This window comes from Nerophis ophidion, linkage group LG25 (assembly GCF_033978795.1).
Source record: "Nerophis ophidion isolate RoL-2023_Sa linkage group LG25, RoL_Noph_v1.0, whole genome shotgun sequence".
NCBI lineage: Eukaryota > Metazoa > Chordata > Actinopteri > Syngnathiformes > Syngnathidae > Nerophis > Nerophis ophidion.
This window is the reverse complement of record NC_084635.1, coordinates 22,163,217-22,189,172: the sequence shown is the minus strand read 5'-3', so window position 1 is coordinate 22,189,172 and position 25,956 is coordinate 22,163,217. Positions and strand designations below refer to the sequence as shown.

Below are 25,956 nucleotides of genomic sequence, written 5' to 3'. Positions count from 1 at the left end.
CTTGGGCAAGGTGTAGCTCCCGAATGCTCTCCCCATCAGGGTTACGATACCCCCATGAAAGAATCTAAGAGAGGATTCATTACCAGGCTTGGAGGAAGCCTGGGGCCCTCCTCCTGTGTAGGGCTCGTCAGCGAGCGCCTGGTGGCCGGGTTAGCCACGGAGAAGAAGATACTCGGACACACCATCCTCTCCGCCATGTGGGCCCACCACCCACCGTCGGAACCAGTGGGGTCGGGTGTGCTGCCAAACTAGGGCATTATTGCAGTCTCTCTGCCGCACTGTTGTGACGAAACGAGAGCTGAGCCAGAAGGCAAAGCTCTCGGTCTACCAAGCTATCTTCATTCCTACTCTCACCTATGGTCAGGAAATGAGGGTCATGACCGAAAGAGTAAGATTGCGGATACAAGCGACCGAAATGAGTCTCCTCAGAAGGGTGGCTGGCATCTCCCTTAGAGATAGGAGGAGAAGTTCAATCACCCGAGAGAGACTCGGAGTAGAGCCGCTGCTCCTTCGCTTGGAAAGGAGCCAGCTTAGGTGGTTCGGGCATCTTGTGCGGATCCCTCACCAGCGTCTCCCTAGGGAGGTCCTCATTGCATGTCCCACTGGGAAAAAACCCAGCGGCAGGCCAAGGACCAGATGGGGGGATTACATCTCCTCTCTGGCCTGGGAACGCTTCGGGATCCCCCAGGATGAAGTTGCTAATGTTGCTCTGGTGAGGGAAGTCTGGGGGTCTTTGCTGGAGCTGTGGTCCCCGCGACCCGATTCCGGATAAGCTGTTGAAGATGGATGGATGGATGACTTAACTGTCCTTACGATGTTAGGCTTAGCATCATTTTTTTCACATGTCAATGGTAAGCATTTAGCTAAAGTGCTTGGCCTATGTTCTTTGTTTTTTTGTGTGTTTCCCTCTTACACACATGTATGAGGGATGTCTGCTATGGCTATGAGGTTTTTTTTTTTTTTTTCCTTGGCCTCAGTCTAAACCCCTCTCCGCGGCCCAGGCTAAGACCGATTTTTTCCTCCCCGTGGAGACACCGCCTGTGTCTGCCTCACTTCTCATCTGCTGCATTGTTTTGATCAGGAAACAAGGAATTTACGCGATTTTGACAATGAAAATGATCAAATTATACAGGAACCACACCAAAATCACATGGAAAGCATAAACCAAAAGAGAAATAATAAAGCTTATTTTATTTTATTACTTCGTTTTGGAACATCTCATGGTTAAGCCACCTGGTGGCAGGTGAGGCACTGCTATAATTGGTTTGGTTAATTTATAACTTAGAAATGTGTTTATATTAACTTTTTTTAAAGTTCCAGTTCGATTTGGCACTGGTATCAAATCATATGCAAATAATACCTAACACTAGTAGTAGCAAAGCAAGTTGGTTTTATGGAGGTAAAAAGACAAAATTTACACTGTTTTGGTGTCAAAATATACGTTTGGAGAATGAAAATGTTTCGTAGAACTGTGCGATGTTTTCGGGGGAAAAAAATCAGCCGAAGTGACGTTGAAGAACCGCTGCACTAATGACACTCAAGGGACACAATTATTTCTGCCTTTCTCTGGAAACCAAGTTGGCATGTGGAAAAAGCTTTGCAGAATGCAAAAAAACAACAACAACACATTAATAAAACGAAATAATCCAAATCAACATACCTTCCTCTTCATAGGCATCTGCATGCAGCAAGTGTCCAAAGCAAGAGCAGAACAAAGATTATTAATGCGCTGCTCATGAGGGCCCCATTTACTAAACTGGGGTGTTGCATGGACAGAGCACGTGTCAATTAGCAGCGATGACAACACCCCAGTGTAAATGCTATGGTGGTGCAGCTTGCGACTATTACTTCTCATCTACTCACAAAAAGATGCTAACACTAGAATTAAGGGAGCTGAACAAATGGGTTATACATGATCAAACGACCCACCATCCAAGGTGCTAATCAATTTCAAACACTGTGTCAATTCAAAATTAGCATCCCAAGCCTTGGATGGAAAGGATGGAAAGGGACAATTAAATCATGTAAAACAAAAAAACAGTTGGATTTCTTCTTCTCCCTTGAAACATTCTATGCATAGTTCACATCACAGTCATAACACACTAATGCAGGGAAATGGAACGAGAGTTTATTATGTGACAGCTAACACTGAAGTTTTGCAAAAATACTTGCTAACTCCAAAAACAATGTTTCATGAGGGTTCTACAGAAGCACTTTAGGGTTCTTTGTTAGAACAAGACTAAAGTGCAAAGTATAGCAGAGCCTTGTTCCCCATAGCCTACCTACACATAAATCATTTTTTCAGACGTCAAAACACATTTCAAATTAGACTTCTTCTGTTACCACATAAATTAAACATCTTAAACGTTTAACGGGGTCCTATCCTGCACATTTTAAGAGCTTTTGAAATAAGTATTTTTGACAGCTTGATTGGCAACACTAAATTGGCCCTGGCCCGACTCTGTTCATAACTTTTTTGGACAGAATTTCTAGGCACAGTCAAGGCGTTGAGGGGATCCGGTTTGGTGGCTGCAGGATTAGGTCTCTGCTTTTTGCAGATGATGTGGTCCTGATGGCTTCATCTGACCAGGATCTTCAGCTCTGACTGGATTGGTTCGCAGCCAAATGTGAAGCGACTGGGATGAGAATCAGCACCTCCAAGTCCGAGTCCATGGTTCTCGCCCGGAAAAGGGTGGAGTGCCATCTCCGGGTTTGGGAGGAGACCCTGCCCCAAGTGGAGGAGTTCAAGTACCTCAGAGTCTTGTTCACGAGTGAGGGAAGAGTGGATCGTGGGATCGACAGGTGGATCGGTGCGGCGTCTCCAGTAATGCGGAAGCTGTATCGATCCGTTGTGGTGAAGAAGGGGCTGAGCCGAAAGGCAAAGCTCTTAATTTACCGGTCAATCTACGTTCCCATCCTCACCTATGGTCATGAGCTCTGGGTTATGACCGAAAGGATAAGATCACGGGTACAAGCAGCCGAAATGAGTTTCTTTCGCCGGGTGGCGGGGCTCTCCCTTAGAGATAGGGTGAGAAGCTCTGCCATCCGAAGGGAGCTCAAAGTAAAGCCGATGCTCCTCCACATCGAGAGGAGCCAGATGAGGTGGTTCGGGCACCTGGTCAGGATGCCACCCGAACGCCTCCTTAGGGAGGTGTTTAGGGCACTTCCAACCGGTAGAAAGCCACGGGGAAGACCCAGGACACGTTGGGAAGACTATGTCTCCCGGCTGGCCTGGGAACGCCTCGGGATCCACCGGGAAGAGCTAGACGAAGTGGCTTGGGAGAGGACCTCGGATAAGAGTAAGAAGATGGATGGATGAATGGAAATTGGCCCTAGTGTGTGAATGTGAGTGCGAATGTTGTCTGTCTATCTGTGTTGGCCCTGCGATGGGAGTACCCACCTTCCGCTCGAATGCAGCTGAGATAGGCTCCAGCACCCCCCCACGACCCCGATAGGGACAATCGGTAGAAATGGATGGATGCATGGATATGAAAAACATTATAAAGCTTCAAGTTGTGTACGGGGTAAGTCTGCATTATTTTCCTCTTGGCCAACGTATTCGGATTCCGCAGCCTGTTCCGCGACCTACTTTTTTTTTTTGCAATTGGTTGGGTATCTGCATATGCACACCCACCTAGAAGGGTTGCGTGCTAATGCTTATCCCTTGGAAAATTAAGATATAGGAGACTTTGGCGGTCAAACTGTAGCCTCTGCCCAAGAAGTGGTGACAGCAGAGTAGCAGTGATCGTGTGAGGTGCATCTTTAGCTCCGACCGTTGATGTGATTTAGGAGTGGTATAGGAATAAAAACCTTCTCTGACCTACTCAGTGGCCTAGTGGTTAGAGTGTCCGCCCTGAGATCGGTAGGTCGAGTTCAAATCCCGGCCGAGTCATACCAAAGACTATAAAAATGGGACCCATTGCCTCCCCGCTTGGCATTCAGCATCAAGGGTTGGAATTGGGGGTTAAATCACCATAAATGATTCCCGGGCGCCGCACTGTTGCTGCCCACTGCTCCCCTCACTTCCCAGTGGGTGATCAAGGGGATGGGTCAAATGCAGAGGACAAATTTCACCACACCTAGTGTGTGTGTGACAATCATTGGTACTTTAACTTAAACTTTAAAAACACACCAACCTCATGATACGACTCTTCCACATTATGTGAAGGAGTACAATATTTTCAACATAACTCTTGCAAATGCAAATGTAGGATAGGGCCCCTTTAATGTGCAGGTCAAATCTTTTTTTTTTTTTTTTCACACATTCTCTGGTGACCAAGTCATTCATTCATTAACAATAATATTCGTTATGGTCCAACCCGTCGCAATATACTGTAATTGTTGCAACCATTTGAATGTGTTGACATGCATGTTTGTATTTCCACAAGGCACAGCATGTGCTGCCTGCATGCTTCCATAATGCAAGACGGGTGTTGTTACTAACTAACATGAAGCATGTAGAATGAAATCATTTTAGTTGCTTCCCACGAACACAGACTCTCGACATCTAAAGCAGGGGTCGGGACCTTTTTTGGCTGAGAGAGCCATGAAAGCCAAATATTTTTAAACGTACTTCCGTGAGAGCCGTGTAATATATTTTTAACACTGAATACAACTAAATGCATGCATTTTTAAGTTTAATAAAATATTTTGAGAATAATACGTCTCTTATTATTTTTAATAACATTGTTATTCCGAAGTTAACCAATAATAAATACAACAGGAGCGGTGTAAAATGGATGGATTAAAATGCATGACAATGTTTTATATTTTGAACATTATTTTTAACACTGTGATTATTAGCGGATTTATTCATTACTTATTGTGTTAAGCAATGTCAGCTAAGATTTATCTGAGAGCCAGATGCAGTCATCAAAAGAACAACATCTGGCTCTAGAGCCATAGGTTCCCTACCCCTGATCTAAAGTGAAACTAATTGCAATGCGGAACTTTTAACCCTTTATCGGACTATAAGGTCAAATACGAACAGAGCATTGCTTTATTGATCGACTGGGATACCTTTTGTGTTTGTATTGCCTTATCACCATGTAGGTGCATAAAACTGTTTGAGTCAGCAAATATGGTTCCTTGCCCTATGACGGGGTCGGCAACCCGCGGCTCTAGCGCCAACCTAGTGGTGGCTCTCTGGAGCTTTTTCCAAAATGTATGAAAAATTGAAAAAAATGAGGGGAAAAAAATGTTTTTTTTGTTTTAATATGGTTTCAGCAGGAGAACAAACATGACACAAACCTCCCTAATTGTTATAAAGCACACTGTTTATATTAAACATGCTTCACTGAATCGAGTATTTGGCGAGCACCGTTTTGTCCTACTAATTTTGGCGGTCCTTGAACTTGCAGCACTTTGTTTACATTTACAACTTTCTCCGACTCTCTAGGACGTGTTTTATGCTACTTATTTTTTACTCTCTCATTTTGTCAGCCAAACTTTTAATGTTTTGCGCGAATGCGCAAAGGTGAGTTTTGTTGATGTTATTGACTTGTGTGGAGTGCTAATCAGACATATTTCGTCCCTGCATGACTGCAAGCTAATCGATGCTAACATGCTATTTAGGCTAGCTATATGTACATATTGCATCATTATGCCTCATTTGTATTTGAGGTCATCTAGTTTCCTTTAAGTCCTCTTTATTCAATTTATATCTCATGACACACTATCTGAATGTAATTAAATTTTTTGCGGCTCCAGACAGATTTGTTTTTGTATTTTTGGTCCAATATGTCTCCTTTAACATTTTGGGTTGCTGACCCCTGCCCTATGAGGTGCTAAAAGTAGCATTTGAACTTGTCTGAATTGGAGTGGAGTCGCAGCCGGTTTGTCTCAGTTTTTCTAAAAGCTTTAACCAATGACGCTACGTTTTGCAGTGCCGACAGTCCTAGAGAGCAGAGAGCTGAGAGGGTAGCAGGAGAAGGGTAAACAGACTGCCCAAGGCACGTACCTTCCTCCTCTTGAAACACCTCCTGTGGCTCTGGTTCTGCCTCTGGTTCTGGCTCTACCACGGGCTCTGCTTCTACCTCGGGCTCTGCTTCTACCTGGGCCTCCGCCTCAGGGGCTACTTCTACTTCTACTAGCTCCTCCTGGGCTACGGCCACGCAGCATGCACCAAACCGCCAAGTAGAGGGAGGGTGTCGGAGGAGGCCATTAATGAAGACCACAGACATGACAGAGCCATTAAAAAACAAAAGTGAGAGATTGCTTTAGTTACACAGAAGATGGATTGGTGAGCGAAGGATGATGCTGCTGGAAAACAAGAAGAGAAACAGATGATGATGACGATGACGATGGGAGCCATGTGACTTTATTCACACAAAAGCCATGTTGTGCTTGGCAACTGTCCTTAATTTAGTTAAAACATGAATACAACTAAAAGAACGACTAGAATTCAAACCCCTAAAAGTTAAAAATGAGTCTGTATACTTAAACGCCTGAGAAAACTCTTATTCATCTAGGTTTTTTTGTTCTCTCAGGACATTGGACCGATCGCTAACGGACTGCTTAGTTGGTCTTAGAAGACTTTAAGCCTCTTATCCGAGCAGGCTTCTCAGACTACAGCTGTCCTATCTAGTATCATCTGAGCAGGCCTTATCAGTGCATGCTCATGACTACATAGGAGTTAGACTGCTCTACAGTACGACTATAGAGCTGGACTGGGATTAAAGATGTCCCAAACAGGACCATCTGTTATAGCTTCAACGGTTATTTCTCATGAGTAGACCGGTCGGCTTTTGGACTAGAGCCGTCCTATCTAGTCATCATCATAAACCAATGAAGTATCATCTGAGCAGGCTTTATCAGTGCATGCTCATGACTAGATAAGACTATAGCACAGGACTGGGATTAGAGATGTCCCAACCAGTACCATCTGTTCTACCTGAAACGGTTAATGCTTGTGACTAGACAGGACTACTCTCGGACTAGAGCTATCCTATCTAGTCATCGTCTTGAATCCATGAAGCCTGCTCTCGGACTAGAGCTGTCCGTTCTAGTATCATCTGAGTAGGCTTTATCAGTGCATGCTCATGACTAGATAAAACTATAGGGCAGGAATGGGATTAGAGATGTCTCAACCAGTACCATCTGTTCTAGCTTTAACGGTTAATGCTCCTGACTAGACAGGACTACACTCGGACTATAGCTATCCTATTTAGTCATCGTCATGAATCCATGAAGCCTGCTCTCGGACTAGAGCTGTCCGTTCTAGTATCATCTGATTAGGCTTTATAAATGCATGCTCATGACTAGATAAGACTATAGCGCAGGACTGGGTTTAGAGATGTCCCAACCAGTACCATATGTTCAAGCTTCAACGGTTAATGCTAATGACTAGACAGGACTAGAGCCGTCCTTTCTAATCATGATCATGAACCAATGAAGCTTGCCTTTCGACTAGAGCCGTCCTATCTCGTATCATCTGAGCAGGTTTTATCAGTGCATGCTCAGGACTAGATAAAACTACAGTGCAGGACTGGGATTAGAGATGCCCAAACCAGTACCATCTGTTCTCGCTTCAACGGTTAATGCTCATGACGAGACAGGACTGCACTCGGACTAGAGCTATCCTATCTAGTCATCATCATGAACCCATGAAGCCTGCTCTCGGACTAGAGCCGTCCTATCTAGTATCATCTGAGTAGGCTTTATCAATGCATGCTCATCACTAGATAAGACTATAGCGCAGGACTAGGATTAGAGATGCCCCAACCAGTACCATCTGTTCTAGCTTCAACGGTTAATACTCCTGACTAGACAGGTCGGCTTCTGGACTAGAGCCATCCTATCTTGTCATGATCATGAACCCATGAAGCCTGCTCTTGGACTTGAGTCATCCTATCTAATATCATCTGAGCAGGCTGTATTGGTTCATGCTCATGACTACACTGGATCGCTCTAGGATTACAGCTGAACTGGGACGAGAGCTGTCCTATCTAGTCATGAGCATGAAGTGATAAAGCCTGCTCGGATGAAAGGTGATACGATGCGATCGATCCAATGCCCCGAGGAGCTACATGCATATAAAATTATAGATCTCATTACAATAACATTGTTAACATTTCACATTGTAGAAATGATCATACTACAACAATCTAAAGAATGAGAGAGCATTTAAAAAATAACTAATCTTTTAATGGGTTGGATTTTATGGTGGCTGACAGGGGCAAACGGTAAAAACACTACAAAAGCAGAAACAATCCAAATAAATAAATACCATGTATTAATTAATGTAAACACATAAAAGCTGCATGATAAAAACCAAATGCAAAACAATGGAAATAATTTGTTAATGGAACAATATGGGATCTAGATAGGCTAAACCCGGGGGAATATCCATCTTGAAAGGCAGGTGACTAGAAGAAAAATGGCGAAATTTAAAAGCGCATTTTTCTTTCTTTTGCATTTGATTTTGGTTTTGCAGCTATTATCTGATGGCAGCATTTGTATTGGCAGCAGTTTCCTGTTGCATATGTTTTTGCTTTTGTTTGTGCTTTTAGATCATTTCTGTGATGCCATCTTTGTACGTTGCCGCACACATTTGCCCCTGGTGACCGACCACAGTGGTGAGACTGACAATGGACACTATTGGAGGACACCTCCATGGCGTTTGCGTGAAAGATGTCAATGACAATTGCACGGAAGTGTAACAGATCACAAGGCAAGAAAATAAATGCAGTGAGCCTCGAAGCTCTTTAGCATTTTTTGCTTAACCATGTGATTCATAACATCACTCAGAAGTCCACGGTGGGCCTACACCCTTAACTTGGAACTATTTGACTGACAGCTGCGTGCGAGTTTGGGCCAAACCTGAAAATCCTAGATTTTTTGGGGATGTTTAAATACAATAACTCTAAAATGATTGTGCAGTGAAGAAAACTTACTGCAACTGTTTACACCACTGTTTCAAATCTTATTTCAGACTTAGCCCCTGGAAGATACAGGAAGAGTATTTCTTGTATCGACAGTGCACCAGATGTCCGTGTCAAACACTTCAACTTAAGCGTGGAACCCAAGCTAACAAATTAGTGTAGACCAGTCTTCAAAGCTTACAACCACTAAGTCATCTTTACCTTCCTCGTCTTCAGTTTTGCGAAGACAGCATGAAATGGGGAAACAAAGAAACATTTTTTCTTTTATTGGCAACATCACCTGAGCTGAGTGATACACTTCCCAATTAGTACTTTAAATTGAAGTATTTAAATCAGCTCTCATGTAGGGAGGTGTGGGTGAATCAATCATCAAGGTCAATAATAAATAATAAATATCCTTCATGCAGTTGACTTGCTGTGGCCACCCATGACAGGAAAAAGTCAATTTCTATACAACTTTGTTTCGAATCTATGCAACATTTACAGAATTGCCCACCCCTACATTTCTGAAGTCCTGTACATTTAATATTTTTGGCCACTGTAACATTACACACAGTTTGAACAGTAACACTGTGTTTGAATATAGGAAAATAAAACACTGTACTTTAATTAAGTGATTTTTTTTTTTTTTGGGCGTACCAAACATGAATCTACTTCAAACATGCACATTATTATCCAAACCTAATTAGGCTTCAGTTGCCGTAGCAACATGGCCAACAAGCTGAATTTGGTCAGTGTCAAATTCTCTATTTCAGTCCAATACCAATATGAATCTACTTTAAACATGCACATTGTGGAGTTAAAACTCAGAAGTGACAGTAATCCATGCCCTACATCAGTGGGGTACGCGTACCCCTGGGGGTACTTGAAGGTATGTCAAGGGGTACGTGAGATTTTTTTTTTTAAATTCTAAAAATAGCAAAAATTCAAAAATCCTTTATACAAATATTTATTTAATAATACTTCAACAAAATATGAATCATAAACTGTGAAAAGAAATGCAACAGCTAGATTTTTTTGTGGACATGTTCCATAAATATTGATGTTAAAGATTTCTTTTTTTTTTTTTGTGAAAAAATGTTTAGAATTAAGTTGATGAACCCAGACGGATCTCTATTACAATCCCCAAAGAGGGCACTTTAAGTTGATGATTACTTCTATGTGTAGAAATCTTTATTTATAATTGAATCACTTGTGTATTTTTCAAAAAGTTTTTAGTTATTTCTATATCTTTTTTTCCAAATAGTTTTAAGAAAGACCACTACAAATCAGCAATATTTTGCACTGTTATACAATTTAATAAATCAAAAACTGATGACATAGTGCTGTATTTTACTTCTTTGTCTCTTTTTTTTCCAACCAAAAATACTTCGGTCTGATTAGGGGGTACTTGAATTTAAAAAAGGTTCACAGGGGGTACATCACTGAAAAAAGATTGAGAACCACTGCACTACATGGTCAAAATCAGTGTAAACTAAAATTCCCAGAATGCCAAGGTAAAATGGCAGCCAAATTACCAATTGAAGGCACCTGAAAAGGAAGGAGGTTCAGTCACTCATTCACCACACAACCTCCATGGAGGAAATAAGAGCAAGCAGCCATAACCGCAAGATCCACTCAACAAGTTTCTCCAAACACACCAATGGTTTACAACCTACTGACGATTTTGAAGATCAACTGAAATTAAACCAACAAAGCTTCAAGTTGGAAAACATTTAAATCGTGAGTTGTCCGTGGGTCCTTTTTGGAGTAGAAGAATGGAACTTAACAGTTTTGACCATGTAGGGCATGGATTCCTGTCTCTTCCGAGTTTTCACTCCACACACATTATTATCCAAACCTAATTATAGGACATCAGTTGCCGTGGCAACATGGCCAACAAGTCAACAAGGATACAAGCTAATTTGGTCGGCGTCAAAGGACGCTTTCATGTGGACTCCGGTTTGACAGCTGAAACTTTTACGGATGCTTGAAAACTCAGTCAAACATTCCTGAATGGTCACTCACCCTCAAAATGATCCCTGAAATATGAAAAGAAGTCAGAAATCAACCAAATGTGAAAACACAGCTGTCTCTACGTACAGTAGTTGAAATCATCAGTCAACATCTGACAGCAGCTTGTGCTGTCACGGACTGTGTGTGTGTGTGTGTGTGTGTGTGTGTGTGTGTGTGTGTGTGTGTGTGTGTGTGTGTGTGTGTGTGTGTGTGTGTGTGTGTGTGATGCACTTACACATCTTCGTTGTCGGACATGGTGACAGCAGAACTCGCAGCTGAGGGCAAAGACAAAGAACATCATGTGACCACGGTGTTGAAATAGCTGCTTCCAACGTCACTTTCCTCTTTATTTTTGCATTTCGCCTTTCACATTGTTTTGACGGAACACAGTAAAAATAGGGTCTCTTCGGGGAGTTAAACTACAACTGACGTAAGTCAAACATATTATTACAGGGATTCTCAAACTGTAGTACATAGGGCTGTGGATCTTTGGGTGTCCCATGATTCGATTCAATATCGATTCTTGGGGTCACGATTCGATAATATATCAATTTTTTCGATTCGTTTCGATTCTCGATTCAAAAATGATATTTTTCCGATTCAAAACGATTCTGTATTCATTCAATACATAGGATTTCAGCAGGATCTAAACCAGTCTGCTGACATGCAAACAGAGTAGTAGATTTAAAAAAAAGCTTTTATAATTGTAAAGGACAATGTTTTATCAACTGAGTGCAATAATGTAAATTTGTTTTAGCTATTAAACAAACCAAAAATATGACTTATTTTATCTTTGGGAAAACATTGGACACCGTGTGTTGTCAAGCTTATGAGATGCGATGCAAGTGTAAGCCAGTGTGACACTATTGTTTTTTTTTTATTTTTATAAATGTTTAATGATAATGTCTATGAGGGATTTTTAATCACTGCTATGCTGAAATTATAACTAATATTGATACTGTTGTTGATAATATTCATTTTTGTTTCACTACTTTCTGTGTCGTGTTTGTCTCCTCAATTGCTCTGTTTATTGCAGTTCTGAGTGCTGCTGGGTCAGGTTTGGTTTTGGAATTGGATTGCATTGTTATGGTATTGCTGTGTAGTGGTTTTTTGGATTGATAAAAAAAAATAATAATAAATCAAATAAAAAAAAAAAAAAAAAAAAGAGAATCGATTCTGAATCGCACAACGTAAACGATTCGATTCGTATTCTAATCTATTTTTTCCCACACACCTAGTAGTACATGAAGCAAAGTCAGGGGTCTGCAACCCGCGGCTCTGGGGCCACATGCGGCTTTTTATGGCACCGCCGTGGCTCCCTTTGGCTTTGAAACAAAATAAATAATAAATGGGATGTACTTGTATAGCGCTTTGACACTACTTCCACATTTACCCATTCACACACACATTCACACACTGATGGAGGGAGCTGCCATGCAAGGCGCTAACCAGCACCCATCAGGAGCAAGGGTGAAGTGTCTTGCTCAGGACACAACGGACGTGACAAGGTTGGTGCTAGGTGGGGAATGAACCAGGGACCCTCGGGTTACGCACCGCCACTCTTCCGCTGCGCCACGCCGTCTCAAGTAGTGAGTTTACCAAGAATCAGTGTTTACGTTGTAGATTTATTGTGAATGTTGCAGAATTGGACTTCCTGTCGGCTTGTTATGCGGAGCGTTGAATACAAATATTGTCTTCATGTCGGGGAATAAGAAGTGACCTCATTTGACCTTGTGCATGATGGATGTCACACAAGCGCAAACATTTTTATTAAAAATATTTCTTTTAGTGAAAATATATTTTTTAAAGCGGTTTTTAGGCCAATTTTAATGCAACTAGAATTGTGATTCTTATACCTCCCCATTCTAAATCGATTAATCATTTTCAAAAATCCATTCCATCCATCCATTTTCTACCGCTTATTCCCTTACGGGGTCGCGGGGGGCGCTGGCGCCTATCTCAGCTACAATCGGGCGGAAGGCGGGGTACACCCTGGACAAGTCGCTATCTCATCACAGGGCCAACACAGATAGACAGACAACATTCACACTCACATTCACACACTAGGGACCATTTAGTGTTGCCATGTTTTTGGAAGTGGGAGGAAAACGGAGTACCCGGAGGGAACCCACGCGTTCACGGGGAGAACATGCAAACTCCACACAGAAAGATCCCGAGCCCGGATTTGAACCCAGGACTGCAGGACCTTCGTAATGTGAGGCAGACGCACTAACCCCTGTTCCACCGTGAAGCCCATTTTCAAAACTCGATTAAAAAATATATATATATCAAAAAAATGTTTTTTTTAGTCAGAATAAAAACAAATCTATAGGTTTTTAGGCCATCTCCATGCAACCAGAATCGCGATTCTAATACCTCCCCATTCTGAATTGATTCCTAATTTTAAAAAATCGATAAAACGTATTTTATCTATTTCCTTTAGTGAAAATATTATTTTTTTAAAGAGGTTTTTGGCTAATTTTTAAAAAGAGGTTTTTAGGCCATCTCCATGCAACTAGAATAGCAATTTATATGTCAAATGTCAACAAATAATGGTTACATAATTAATTAAATTGATTTAGTTATTTTTAATCTAACAGTTGTTATTTTGGAGAGTTCTGGTATCTTATCTTATGATAATAAAACATTTTGATGTATTGTCGATCGAAGGTAGGTAGGTAGGTAAGTAGGCAGGTAGGTCTTTTTTGTCATTGCACAAGTACAATGAAACTTTGTTTTCAGCACAAAGCCGTTCAAGATTAGACAAACAAACACTGTACAGGGTGACAGAACAGGAACACTGATGGGTCGCTTCAAGGCGCCCCGTAAAAGATGTACAAAGGTAAACTCTGGGGGAGGATGAGTAAAAAAAATACAATCCAGACTGGGCCCCTAAGAGGGCCCAGTCTGGAGTGGGAAAAAACCTCCATAGTAAAGCACATATGCTGTACATGTTACAACATACATCTCGAGACTTGCAACAAACAGGGGAGGGGGGGGGGGGGGGGCTACGGTGGCAGGCTGCAGCTTCTCTGGCACTGCCCAGCCGTCCATCACCCCTAAGGGATTCGCGTATGTATGTCACGGCCCCTGTGCGTCATCTCTGGCTGCCAAGCAATTGTATTTTTTTTAGTGGTCAACCCCCGGTAAGCTAGCAATGGATGGATCAAAAAAAGAGAAACATTTCTGATGAAAATAGAACATTAAATGCTTGATGGACAGATTAATTTGCTTTAATTGATGACCAGGTTGTTCTATTCCTTTTTTAAGTCAAATGAAATATAATGCAGTTGTATGCCTTCAGAATATTGGTGCGTCTTGATTTTTTTCAAATTCCTTAATTAAGGGAAGGACCAGTGTAATTTTTTTCGAAGGTTCAAAATAATTTGGTAATTTGCTCATACCCAGAAATAGAATATGAATCGTTGTCAAGTGTTTGATTTCAAAAATTGTACAGCATACATGTAACAAAACTATAAGTGGTGTTATTGTCATTTTAGGAATCGAACATAGTTTGCGGCTCTGGTTGGGTTTTATTTGGGGGGAATTGGGCACCAATGGCTCTTTGTAGGCTGAAGGTTGCCGACCCCTGACAATCGCCAACACCAAACAAATCACTTAATTAAAGTACAGTGTTTTATTTTCTTATATTCCAACACAGTGTTGATGTTCAAACTGTGTGTAATGTAACAGTATGCACCCTTTCAAACCTCTTCCTTGTTTTTAATGAATACTAGGCCTACTACGCTACTGTATTTTAATGTTGGTCATTATGCTTGAGAAAAAGTTTATTTTTAGGTGGCACTTGGTGTAAAAAGTTTGACAACACTGCATTATTACATACATACGTGTAACTTTTAAGGGATGTCACTTTGATACATTTTACGCATCAAAGATACTAAAAACCAAAATAATGTAGGTCATTATGTTGGTACTTCAGTTTCCGTACGCCCCGATTTTCGAACTGTTCTTCTTCATTTTCGGCAACATTTTGCCTTGTTTTTTTGTCAGCAGTGTCCTAGAATGGTTGACTATTTGATGATTCGATTTGGAAGTTTCTGATTGAACTATCAACCTGGAATTGTTAGACCAGGGGCCGCACGAAGGAAAATCTGTGCACACGCGGGCCGGACTAATAAAATCATGGCTTTAAAACTAAAAAAATAACACAACTTCAGATTGCGTTATTTGTCTTACTTTGGCCGAAAATACAACAAACACATTCTGAAAATATTACTGTACAATTAATATATAGAAAAAAATACTAGCGTGGTAAAGTAAGTACCATATTTTTCGGAGTATAATTCGCTCCGGAGTAAACTGGCCGAAAATGCATCATAAAGAAGAAAAAAACATATATACGTCGCACTGGAGTATAAGTCGCATTTTTGGGGGAAATTGATTTGATAAAACCCAAAACCAAGAATAGACATTTGAAAGGCAATTTAAAATAAATAAAGAATAGTGAACAACAGGCTGAATAAGTGTACGTTACATGAGGCATAAATAACCAACTGAGAAGGTGCCTGGTATGTTAACGTAACATATTATGGTAAGAGTCATTCAAATAACTATAACATATAGAACATGCTATACGTTTACCAAACAATCTGTCACTCCTAATCGCTAAATCTGATGAAATCTTATACGTCTAGTCTCTTACGTGAATGAGCTAAATAATATTATTTGATATTTTAAGGTAATGTGTTATTAATTTCACACATAAGTTGCTCCTGAGTATAAGTCGAACTATGAACTACGAAAAAAACTTTCAACTTATAAATATGTTTTCTTTTGTATTTTTTTAATGAATTAAGTAACGTTTATGACAACCTTTTTCCAAAACACAATATAAATAATGAGATATAACAGGATAATGCATACATTTATAATTTCTTTTCAAAACAGTTACAAAAAAGTGGGACCCCAAAAATTTACTGTGGGACCCCATTTTTATGTCTTGATGGGGTCCCTGAGACCCCGTTTTAAATAATTCCTAGCATCAACACTAATCGAGTATTGGTGCGTGCAAAACAGCAGGAGCTGGCACTGACCTGCGGGCCGGTTCTAATACTAATCAAATATCATCTCGGGGGCCATAGACAATTCATTCGAGGGCCAGATGCCTTGACTTTGACACATAGGCATTAGTCAATGAACATCCCTGCTTCCCCCTCTAGTTGAGAACCCGAGATCCCTAGCTTAAGGCTTATAGTTTCTATATGGGGGCTAATGGGCCCGATGGGATATGCTGCCGTCGGACACTTATCTTGTCGTGCTGTTGGAAGCTTAACTGCGACCAGTTCAAAATAATGGGTAGGGACCTCCTGGGCGGGTTACGAACAGCAGGGTGATTCAAATATTCACGTTAAAACGATTAACACAAGCCTGAAGCTAGGTGGCCGCAATTCTCAATTTAATCAACTGGCTCCCAGTACTACCCAGTAGAGGTAAGAAGTGCACTGGATCATGTGTACAGAGCTAACAAAGGGGACGTGATGGAGACATTTGTCACAGGAATGAAAATAAAATGGGAGTTGTTGTCAGCAGCATATTTTAAGAATGTAACCTACTCAGATAAATAATCATATCAATGGTATTCAAATCAGGGTAGCTCAGTTAGCACTTCAAGCACTTATCTACGGAAAAATTGTTACGAATTTCAATGCCTCTACATCAAGGGTGTCAAACTTGTTTTCATTGAGGGCCACATCACAGTTATAACAGTAAATATATGTATTGTAATGTATAATCACCTCATGATATTAACAAAAGTCCTACACATTTAATTAGATATATTTATTTAACAGAAAAATTGATTATTGGTGCTAAACTCAGTTCGATATGATTCTGATTCTTGGCGGGATGATTCCATTCGGAATCAATTCTTAAATCAAATCGATTCTTGCAAAACAGTATGTGATTTGGAATAAAAATGATAATAAAACATTCTCAAAACAAGTTACAGTAACAAAAGCTGCTGAAGTATGACATATGACATACTGTATACCTATATGCGCTAGAATAAGCCAGAGATGGCCTAAATATGTGTTGTTTTTTTTTAAAACACAAGAAAAATAAGAATATCATTGATACAAATCTGAAATTATTAAATCCATTTTCAAAAAGTGGAATACGCGGTAGAAAATGGATGAATGAATTAGAGAATGATAAAGTGGGAATAGCAATCAGCATTCCAATTGATGGACATTTTTGGAATCTTAAATCAGGGAGATAAGCAAACTTTTAAGTATTTATTTATTTTTAAATGTTTGGAACATATTTTAATATTAGGGCTGTCAAAGTTTACGTGATAAGGCGTTAACTAATGATTTCAATAACGGCACTCATTTGTTTAAGGGGCGATTGACGCGAACACTCCCACTTTGACCGTAGTTCCTTGGCTGCAGTTCACTTGCTACTAGAGATGCGCGGATAGGCAATTATATCATCCCCAAACGCATCACTAAAGTCGTCATCCACCCGCCACCCACCCTAACCAACATTTCATCAAAGCCACGCCCGCCCGCCACCCGCCCGTTGTTATACAGTATATCTAATGTAGATGATGCAAGGCATTAGTGAGGTTAGAAAGTGTAACTCCCTCCAAATAGCACAGACACAATGGCTTTCTTGAACTGATTTATTTGAAGGCTTACTTTCCCTTCAAATTCACCGTGAAAACTGTAATAAATAAAGCACGTTACAAACGTAAAAATAATAACATGCACAGCATGTGGATCAAACATTTTATCAAGTAAAATACCAACAAATGACAAATACCTCGTTGGCCGTTGTGTTAAGTAGTTTCCTTACATCCGTCGACAGACCAAACGAGACACTTCAAAATAAAAGTATGCCCACATACTATTTCAAAGAGTGCTGCTCGTTTTTCGTATGTGGGTAACAACATTTAACTATTTCTAAATGGTTGATTTCTATAGGCTAGTAAGGTAAAGTGTTGTACCTGACAAGTTTGGGCTACCTTGCTTCTGCAGCCTTCATCAGAGGTGTCACGTGATGTTAGCATGACGTTGTCTGTGACGTGTTATATGGATTGTACCATCAAGAGTTGTCAGGTAAAACACTTTACCTTACTAGCCGATATAAATCAACCATTTATAAATGCATGTCAGTAGGCTAAATGTTATGTTTAACTATGTTTATACATAGTTAAACATAACATTTAACTCTGTATAATGTAGCGGCTGGCTACGGGGTGTTAGCCAATGACTTTGGCTGGGGGGCGGGACTTCCGGGAGAGATAGGGAAGTGACGTTATCGACAGGAAGCGAGAGTTCGTGTTGTCCCTGGAAAAGCATTAGAGACATGAGAGTTGTTGTGTGGTTGTATTACATCTTGTGCAATAAAGACAAGACAAACGAAGAAGTTTTATGAGCCTACATTCCTGGGATTATTACAATATATTTTTCCAAATTGGTTCAACCGCTACCCGCCCGAATCTATTTAAAATCTATTTTTTTGTCATGTCACCCGCCCGACCCGCGGTTTATCCGCGGACTCCGCGGTTGTGACCGCAAACCGCGCATCTCCACTTGCTGCTAATGAGCCAAAAGCAAGCAGAAATCCACAAAAGAAAGTCTACCTTATGGAAATATCAGGTTCAAAACTTGATATTTCCAAGGTGTTCTCCCGTCAAGAAAGGACTATTTTTTGCCATGAAAAAAGGCGGCATCCCCGCAGCAAACACCTGCTGCGCCAGTCGTACAGAGGTGGGTGGTGCTTCACTTCCGTGTTCAGATTACGATTAAGGTGCAGCAATAACATAACATTTTGATCGTTACTGTGACTGCTTTAGTGAGTATGATGACATAAAAGCTCGACAGAAATGAAATACGGTCAGAAGGATGTCGAAAGGATACTTTTTTATAGCAAACAGTCGATCTGACATCAAAAACATGTCAAAACACTTTCTCAAACAATCACACACACTTTTCCGGGTTCAAAATAAAAGCTGTACGCTATACATCCGGTTTAACTACATTTAGGTTTCTCCTTAATGTACAGGCTTCATATTAGCCGCCACACATAGCAAAATAAAATAATACAATATATTGTTGTAGCTTCCAGGAGAAAACAAACATGTTCTGGTCGAGTTCTCGATTACAGAATGATTAGCAGGCTCAATAATACGTTTTATTAATTAATAGAGAAGGTTAAAACATTGTTATGCAGCAATATGAAGACCATTAACTTGTACAACATGCAATGTACAGAATATTAGAAGCATTTATTTAGGTGGAAAACACACAGATTACAGCTTGTATAGCTCAGACCCCACCCAGAAATTATCTGTCTATGGTACACTTATTAATATTGAACAATTATACATATCTGTGATTAATTGCGGTTAATATTGAGTTAACTATGACAAAATGTGATTAATCGCTAATAAATATTTTAACTGTTACACAGCCCTAGTTGATATAGTATTTGTCTCATGATCATATAATAATAAAGTTCAAAACCAATTATATGCAGTACATGCCATTTTTCTGTCAAACTTGAAAGAACATTTCAAGAATATTTAGAACGAAAGGTGAAGTCACGTTATTTCCAAACTTTTTCGGGCCAAATCAAATGATGTGGTGAGCCATGAATTTACCATGAATTGATTAACGTGGACGCCGACTTAAACAAGTTGAAAAACTTATTCGGGTTTTACCATTTAGTGGTCAATTGTACGGAATATGTACTGAACTGTGCAATCTACTAATAAAAGTTTAAATCAATCAATCAATCAGCCAAATCTGGTTTCCTGGCCTTGAGTTTGACACCTGTGCTCTAGATCACTGGTTCTCAACCTCTTTTCAGTGATGTACCCCCTGTGAACATTTTTTTAATTCAAGTAACCCCTAAGCGAAGCATTTTTGGTTGAACAAAAGAGATAAAGAAGTAAAATACAGCACTATGTCATCAGTTTCTGATTTATTCAATTGTATAACAATGCAAAATATTGCTCATTTGTAGTGGTCTTTCTTGAACTAATTGGAAAAAAAGATATAAAAATAACTAAAAACGTGTTGAAAAATAAACAAGTGATTCAATTATAAATAAAGGTTTCTACACATAGAAGAAATCATCAACTTAATGGCGGTTGACTACCAAGGTGACGTCACGTTTTGACGTCATCGCTCCGAGAGCAAACAATAGAAAGGCGTTTAATTCCCCAAAATTCGCCCATTTAAAGTTCGGAAATCGGTTAAAAAAGATATGGTCTTTTTTCTGCAACATCAAGGTAAATATTGACGCTTAGGTCTGGTGATAATGTTCCCCTTTAAAGCACTGCTTGCAGAGCGGTGGTTCGGTAATTATAGCCCCACATGTTTTATCTTTAGTTTTTTTGCCAAAATACATCCATTCTCCCGTTTCTGTCTTCACACTGTTTCTGCTTGTAAGTGTATGTGCCACGCGTGTGTTGACCAACATGCGCTGCAGCTTGTATACCAGCAACAGTGTCACCACGGCACTCCTCACATGGATAGAAAATAAAGTACCGATATTTTTTTAATGCATACCTTTTTTTTCATTAATTAGTACCACAGTAATTAATTAGTACTGTTATACCTTACAACCCTAGTATAAAAACATCTAAACCACGGCTGTTAAAGTTAACGCAATAATAACGTGTTTCCTATAACTTTCTTTAACGGCACACTTTTTTTTTTAGTGATGAGCCACCAGCGGGAAAATGCAGAGCAGAAATGGACAAAGAAAACTGACATTATGGAAATACCAGGTCCAAAACCATGGCAAGTTCTCCCAACAAGAAAATACTTTTTTTTTTTTTGTCCTGTCCAGCTTCTCAGGCAAATCATTTAGTTGATGTAGATGCCCATATCGGCTGTTCGGATTTACTTTACAAAAGAGAAGTGTAAGATACTTCTCTTGTTGTCTTATTTGAATGTGACTTTATTAAATGTATTTATATTATCATTTGGTGCAGCCGGGCCGGAGCAGGAGGGGATCGAAAGAGAAAAAAAGGAAGACAGAGGGGGAAATTGTGGGGATAAGAGGGGGATAAGACAGGGAGACAAAAACAGCAACAGCAAATACAACAATAACAACAACAACAATAGAACAACACCAGCACATACATAATATGTACAAATATGATCGTAAAAGTGATAGCAAATAAGCAGTTAGTGAAATAAATAATATAGTAATGACAATGAGCATTTTTACACTACAACTGGAGCAATACAAATACCAATAGAAAAAGCGCTATTGATCATGAACAAAACCAATAGAGAGAAAATACTTTTTTTCACCGTGAGCCATTAGAAAGGTGGGTGGAGCTTTACTTTCGTGTTTGGATTACAGGTAAGGTGCAATAATAACATGCAATGTAGATTGTAACTGCTTCAGTAACATGGCATTAAAGCTCAGCAGAAATGAAAAACGGTAGGTAGGAGTCTATCAAAACATGTCAAGACATCTCCTCAAACTAAAACACACTTTTGGCTTTAAAACAAAAGCGCTACGCTTCACACCCGGTTTAACTACACAAAGCGTTGGCAACCTAAAATGTTGAAAGAGTTATATAGGTCCAAAAATACAAAAACAAATCTGTCTGGAGCCACAAAAAAATAAAAGCCATATTAAAAACAGATAGTGTGTCATGAGATATATTTTGAATTAAGAAGACTTAAAAAAAACTAAATGAGCTCAAATATATCAACAAATGAGGCATAATGATGCAATGTGTACATATAGCTAGCCTAGATAGCATGTTAGCATCGATTAGCTTACAGTGACCAAATATGTCTGATTAGCACTCCACACAAGTCAATAACATCAACAAAACTCACCTTTGTGCATTCATGGACAACGTTAAAAGTTTGGTGGACAAAATGAGACAGAAAAAGAAGTGGCATAAAACATGTCTTAGAAAGTCAGAGAAAGATGTACATGTAAACACACTGCGGTGAGTTCAAGGACTGCCAAAATTAGTAGGACAAACCGGCGCTCGCCAAATACTCGGATCAGTGAAGCATGTTTAATGTAAATAGTATGCTTTATAACAATTAAGGATGTTTGTCCTCCTACAGAAACCATATTAAAGCAAAAAATATATTTTTTGTATTTTTTTCCCCTTTTCTTTTTCCATGTTTCATACATTTTTGAAAAAGCTCCAGAGAGCCACAAGGGCGGCGCTAAAGAGCTGCATGCCGCGGGTTGCCGACCTCCGATCTACACTAACAAATTAAAATGTCTTACATCACGATCATGCTTTGTCAAAAATATTTTGTAATGTAAGCTGTGATATTTCTGCCTGAATAAATGCTAGTACATAAATTGAGGAAAATGGGGGTAATTTTTGTGTACATTCTTTTATAACATGTTCAGGTTCATACCCCTCAACAACAGAAGGTTTAGCGGGCTGAATATTCCATTGTTTAATGCATACCTGGGCATGTTTTTAGATGTTTAAGATGGAAAGTGTAGTTGCCACTATGATGTGCAGTCATGTTTTCTAATAAACATCTTCAACTATACTAAGTCTTTCCATGCTTGGAATCGGCATCATATACGGGTTACTATGGTTATCTAATTAATTACTATGGTCATCGAATTACTCACTATGGTCATCGAATTACTCACTATGGTCATTGAATTACTCACTATGGTCATTGAATTACTCACTATGGTCATCGAATTACTCACTATGGTCATCGAATTACTTACTATGGTCACTATGAAATATCTCAGATTGTAGGTGGGGTTTTTTTCACTAAAATTGTTGCATTTTGGTTGCGTTTGGTTGATTGTAAAATATGTTGTCAATAGTCAGTGTTTTATCATTCGTAGTTAATATTGTACATCCCACATTCTTTATGTTCATGTACATTCTGGGTGTCTCATTCAGTAAACTTTTTTTTAATTCCATTCTGTTTGTTAAGGCGGTCTGTCACAATGTTTTTAGTTCTCAATCATTATTGTGAGGTTTTGTATTCGTGTTCCTAAAAATAGATAAACCGGCCCCCAGTCACACTTTTTTTTATCTAAATCTGGCCCCCCGAGTAAATTAATTGCCCAGGCCTGGTTTAATGAATAGAGAATGTTAAAACATTGCCATGCACAGCCATGAAGACTATTACATGTATTGTACAAAATATTAAAAGCATTTATTTAAGTAGAAATATCAGAAATTACATTACCAAACATCTTTGACGATCAAAGCATGATGGTAACAATCCATATTTTGTGTTATTAATGCGTGAAACTAGTATCTAAACATGCTGTTGCTCCTCTCCTTTTAATGCAAGTGCTTCTACAGCCGGAACACACATTCTGTATTACTACAAAATATACAATCTGGTAACACAGTGGTTCTCAAATAGGGCTACGCATACACCTGGGGGTACTTCAAAGTATGCCAAGGGGTACGTGAGATTTTTTTTAAAAATATTCTCAAAATAGCAGCAATTCAAAAATCCTTTATAAATATACTTATTGAATAATACTTCAACAAAATATGAATGTAAGATCATAAACTGTGAAAACAAATGCAACAATGCAATATTCAGTGTTTACAGCTAAATTTTTTTGTGAACATGTTCCATAAATATTGATGTTAAAGATTTCTTTTTTTGTGAAGAAATGTTTAGAATTAAGTTCATGAATCCAGATGGATCTCTATTGCAATCCCCAAAGAGGGCACTTTAAGTTGATGATTACTTCTATGTGTAGAAATGTTTATTTATAATTGAATCACTTGTTTATTTTTCAACAAGTTTTTAGTTATCTTTATATCTTTCTTTCCAAATAGTTCAAGAAAGACCACTACAAATGAGCAATATTTTGCATTTTTAAAAAATGTAATAAATCAGAAACTGATGACATAGTGCTGTATTTTACTTCTTTATCTCTTTTTTTCAACCAAAAATGCTTTGCTCTGATTAGGGGGTACTTGAATTAAAAAAATTTTCACAGGGGGTACATCACTGAAAAAAGTTTGAGAACCCCTGTGGTAATACACCAACACACAGCAGACATTATCTTTAAAATTGAGTTGGGTTTATTTTTTTCTTGCCTTGATGTGGGATTTGAGCCGAGGATGTTTCTGTGGCTTGTGCAGCCCTTTGAGACACTTGTGATTAAGGTTTATATAAATAAACTTTGATTGATTGATTGAAAATTGTCATTCAAAGCATGTTTATGTCCATTTTGTGTTGAGCTGCTTAAAAAAGCATAATGTTTGAAAAACATTATATTTACCATTATAGACTAGTTCCATCCGACCATTTTCTACCACTTTATTCCCTTTGGGATTGCAGGGGGCGCTGGTGCCTATCTCAGCTACAATCGCCCAGAAGGCGGTGTACACCCTGGACAAGTTGCCACCTCATCATCAATGTCCCTTACACTGTACGTTGATGCTAAACACTGATTCCAACACCATCACTATTTCCAGTCCAGTGGAGATGAGCAGCAGTTCGGCCGGAGCCAAGGTGGCAGGTTTTCTGAAAACTGTACACTACTGTATCATATTTGATATATATAACGTCTCTTTGGATGCCTCCTTCACACTTCGTGGCAGGCACAGGTGCAGAGGACTTAAAGGATTAGTTCAGGATCATATTTCTCCCCATCAGCTGAGAAACAGAGTCCAAATAGCGACTTTAATCCTAGGCTTGGACCAGAGGGAGGATCCTCCGCAACGCGTCAGCCAATCAACAAACGAGCGCTTTGATGGACTTACAGCACGTCTCCTTTGTTTCCAGTATTCAGTCAGTACATACCGACACATCAGCGCTTTGTATATTTAGTGGTAGGGCTGCTTCATTTCTCGACTATGCCAACATGACATGCTGAGGAGTATTTCTGAGTCTTCCTGAAATCAAAACTCAGCAGGTGAGATGTCAGAGAATTGCGCTCTCGGCCAAAGTGATCGCAGATTTGGATGCAAATGCCAATATGAGATGTATTTATAGTCCCAGGCCTCAGTCTGACTCTGAAAGGGAGAGAGACGATCCTACCAGCCAACAGGACTTAGTATGTTATTACTGTATCAAAATCTCATATATCACTGAAGTGACAGCCGGTTTCACATGTTACGCATTCATAACATTATTTATGTCATTATACTGATATACCAAAGGAGCAGGGTTTTAAATATGTGCAAGTGATGAAAATGTGATACAGTGCTACCATGGTTTTCCTTTTGAAAAGGTCTGATTGAGACCAAATCAATCTGAAATGCATCAAAAATCAGTTGATGTAAGACGCTATTTGGCGCTTTTGCATTTTTCAACAGTTTTCACCTATTTCTTTGACCCCACGGTGGCTTATTTCGCAAATAGTAGAGACTGACTGTCAAGGCGTGGACTTTGGTGTGGTTTGTTTTCCCGGGGAGCAAAGCGATTGGACCGGACACGACGTGAAGGTAATGACATCTTTAATTATTATTAACTCAAAAAAGGAACAAACGAAAAGAGGAGGTACAAAAACTTGGCTCTAAAAACAAAAACTTTTACCAATGCAAAAATATGAACATAAAACAAAAACTAGCACTATGGCATGAATAACAAAAACCATGGGTCTTTGGCATTGATACATGGGTGTGGAGGATGAGTAGAAGGTGATATAACACCTTCTACTCATCCTCCACTCTATAGAGCAGGGGTGACCAACCTTTTTGAAACCAAGAGCTACTTCTTGGGTACTGATTAATGCGAAGGGCTACCAGTTTGATACACACTTAAATAAATTGCCAGAAATAGTCAATTTGCTCAATTTACCTTTAATAAAAATAAATCTATATATATAAAAAAAAAATGGGTATTTCTGTCCGTCATTCTGTCTTACATTTTTTTTCCTTTTACAGAAGGTTTTTTGTAGAGAATAAAAGATGAAAAAACACTAAACTGAATGGTTTAAAAGAGGAGATAACACGAAAAAAATGAAAATTAAATTTTGAAACATAGTTTATCTTCAATTTCGACTCTTTAAAATTCAAAATTCAACTGAAAAAAATGAAGAGAAAAACTAGCTAATTCGAATCTTTTTGAAAAAATAAAAAAATAATTTATGGAACATCATTAGTAATTTTTCC

The 25,956-nt window shown here is 39.3% G+C and overlaps 1 protein-coding gene across 4 annotated transcripts in view; it reads right to left on the bottom strand.

Moving 5' to 3' along the window:
* LOC133542791 (troponin T, fast skeletal muscle-like) overlaps positions 1-25,956 on the bottom strand; it is a 55,617-nt gene that overhangs the window by 26,497 nt on the left and 3,164 nt on the right. For 2 of the 4 annotated variants that reach the window (XM_061886958.1, XM_061886959.1), the window contains exons 2-5: positions 11,113-11,152; positions 10,890-10,903; positions 5,960-6,103; positions 1,661-1,678 (exon numbers count right to left, since the gene is read on the bottom strand). In XM_061886958.1, the coding sequence (XP_061742942.1) occupies positions 1,661-1,678; positions 5,960-6,103; positions 10,890-10,903; positions 11,113-11,132 (196 nt within the window). In that variant the 5' untranslated portion in view covers positions 11,133-11,152. The remainder of the gene's footprint in view (positions 1-1,660; positions 1,679-5,959; positions 6,104-10,889; positions 10,904-11,112; positions 11,153-25,956) is intronic. The other 2 variants (XM_061886960.1, XM_061886961.1) reach the window with 2 other exon arrangements.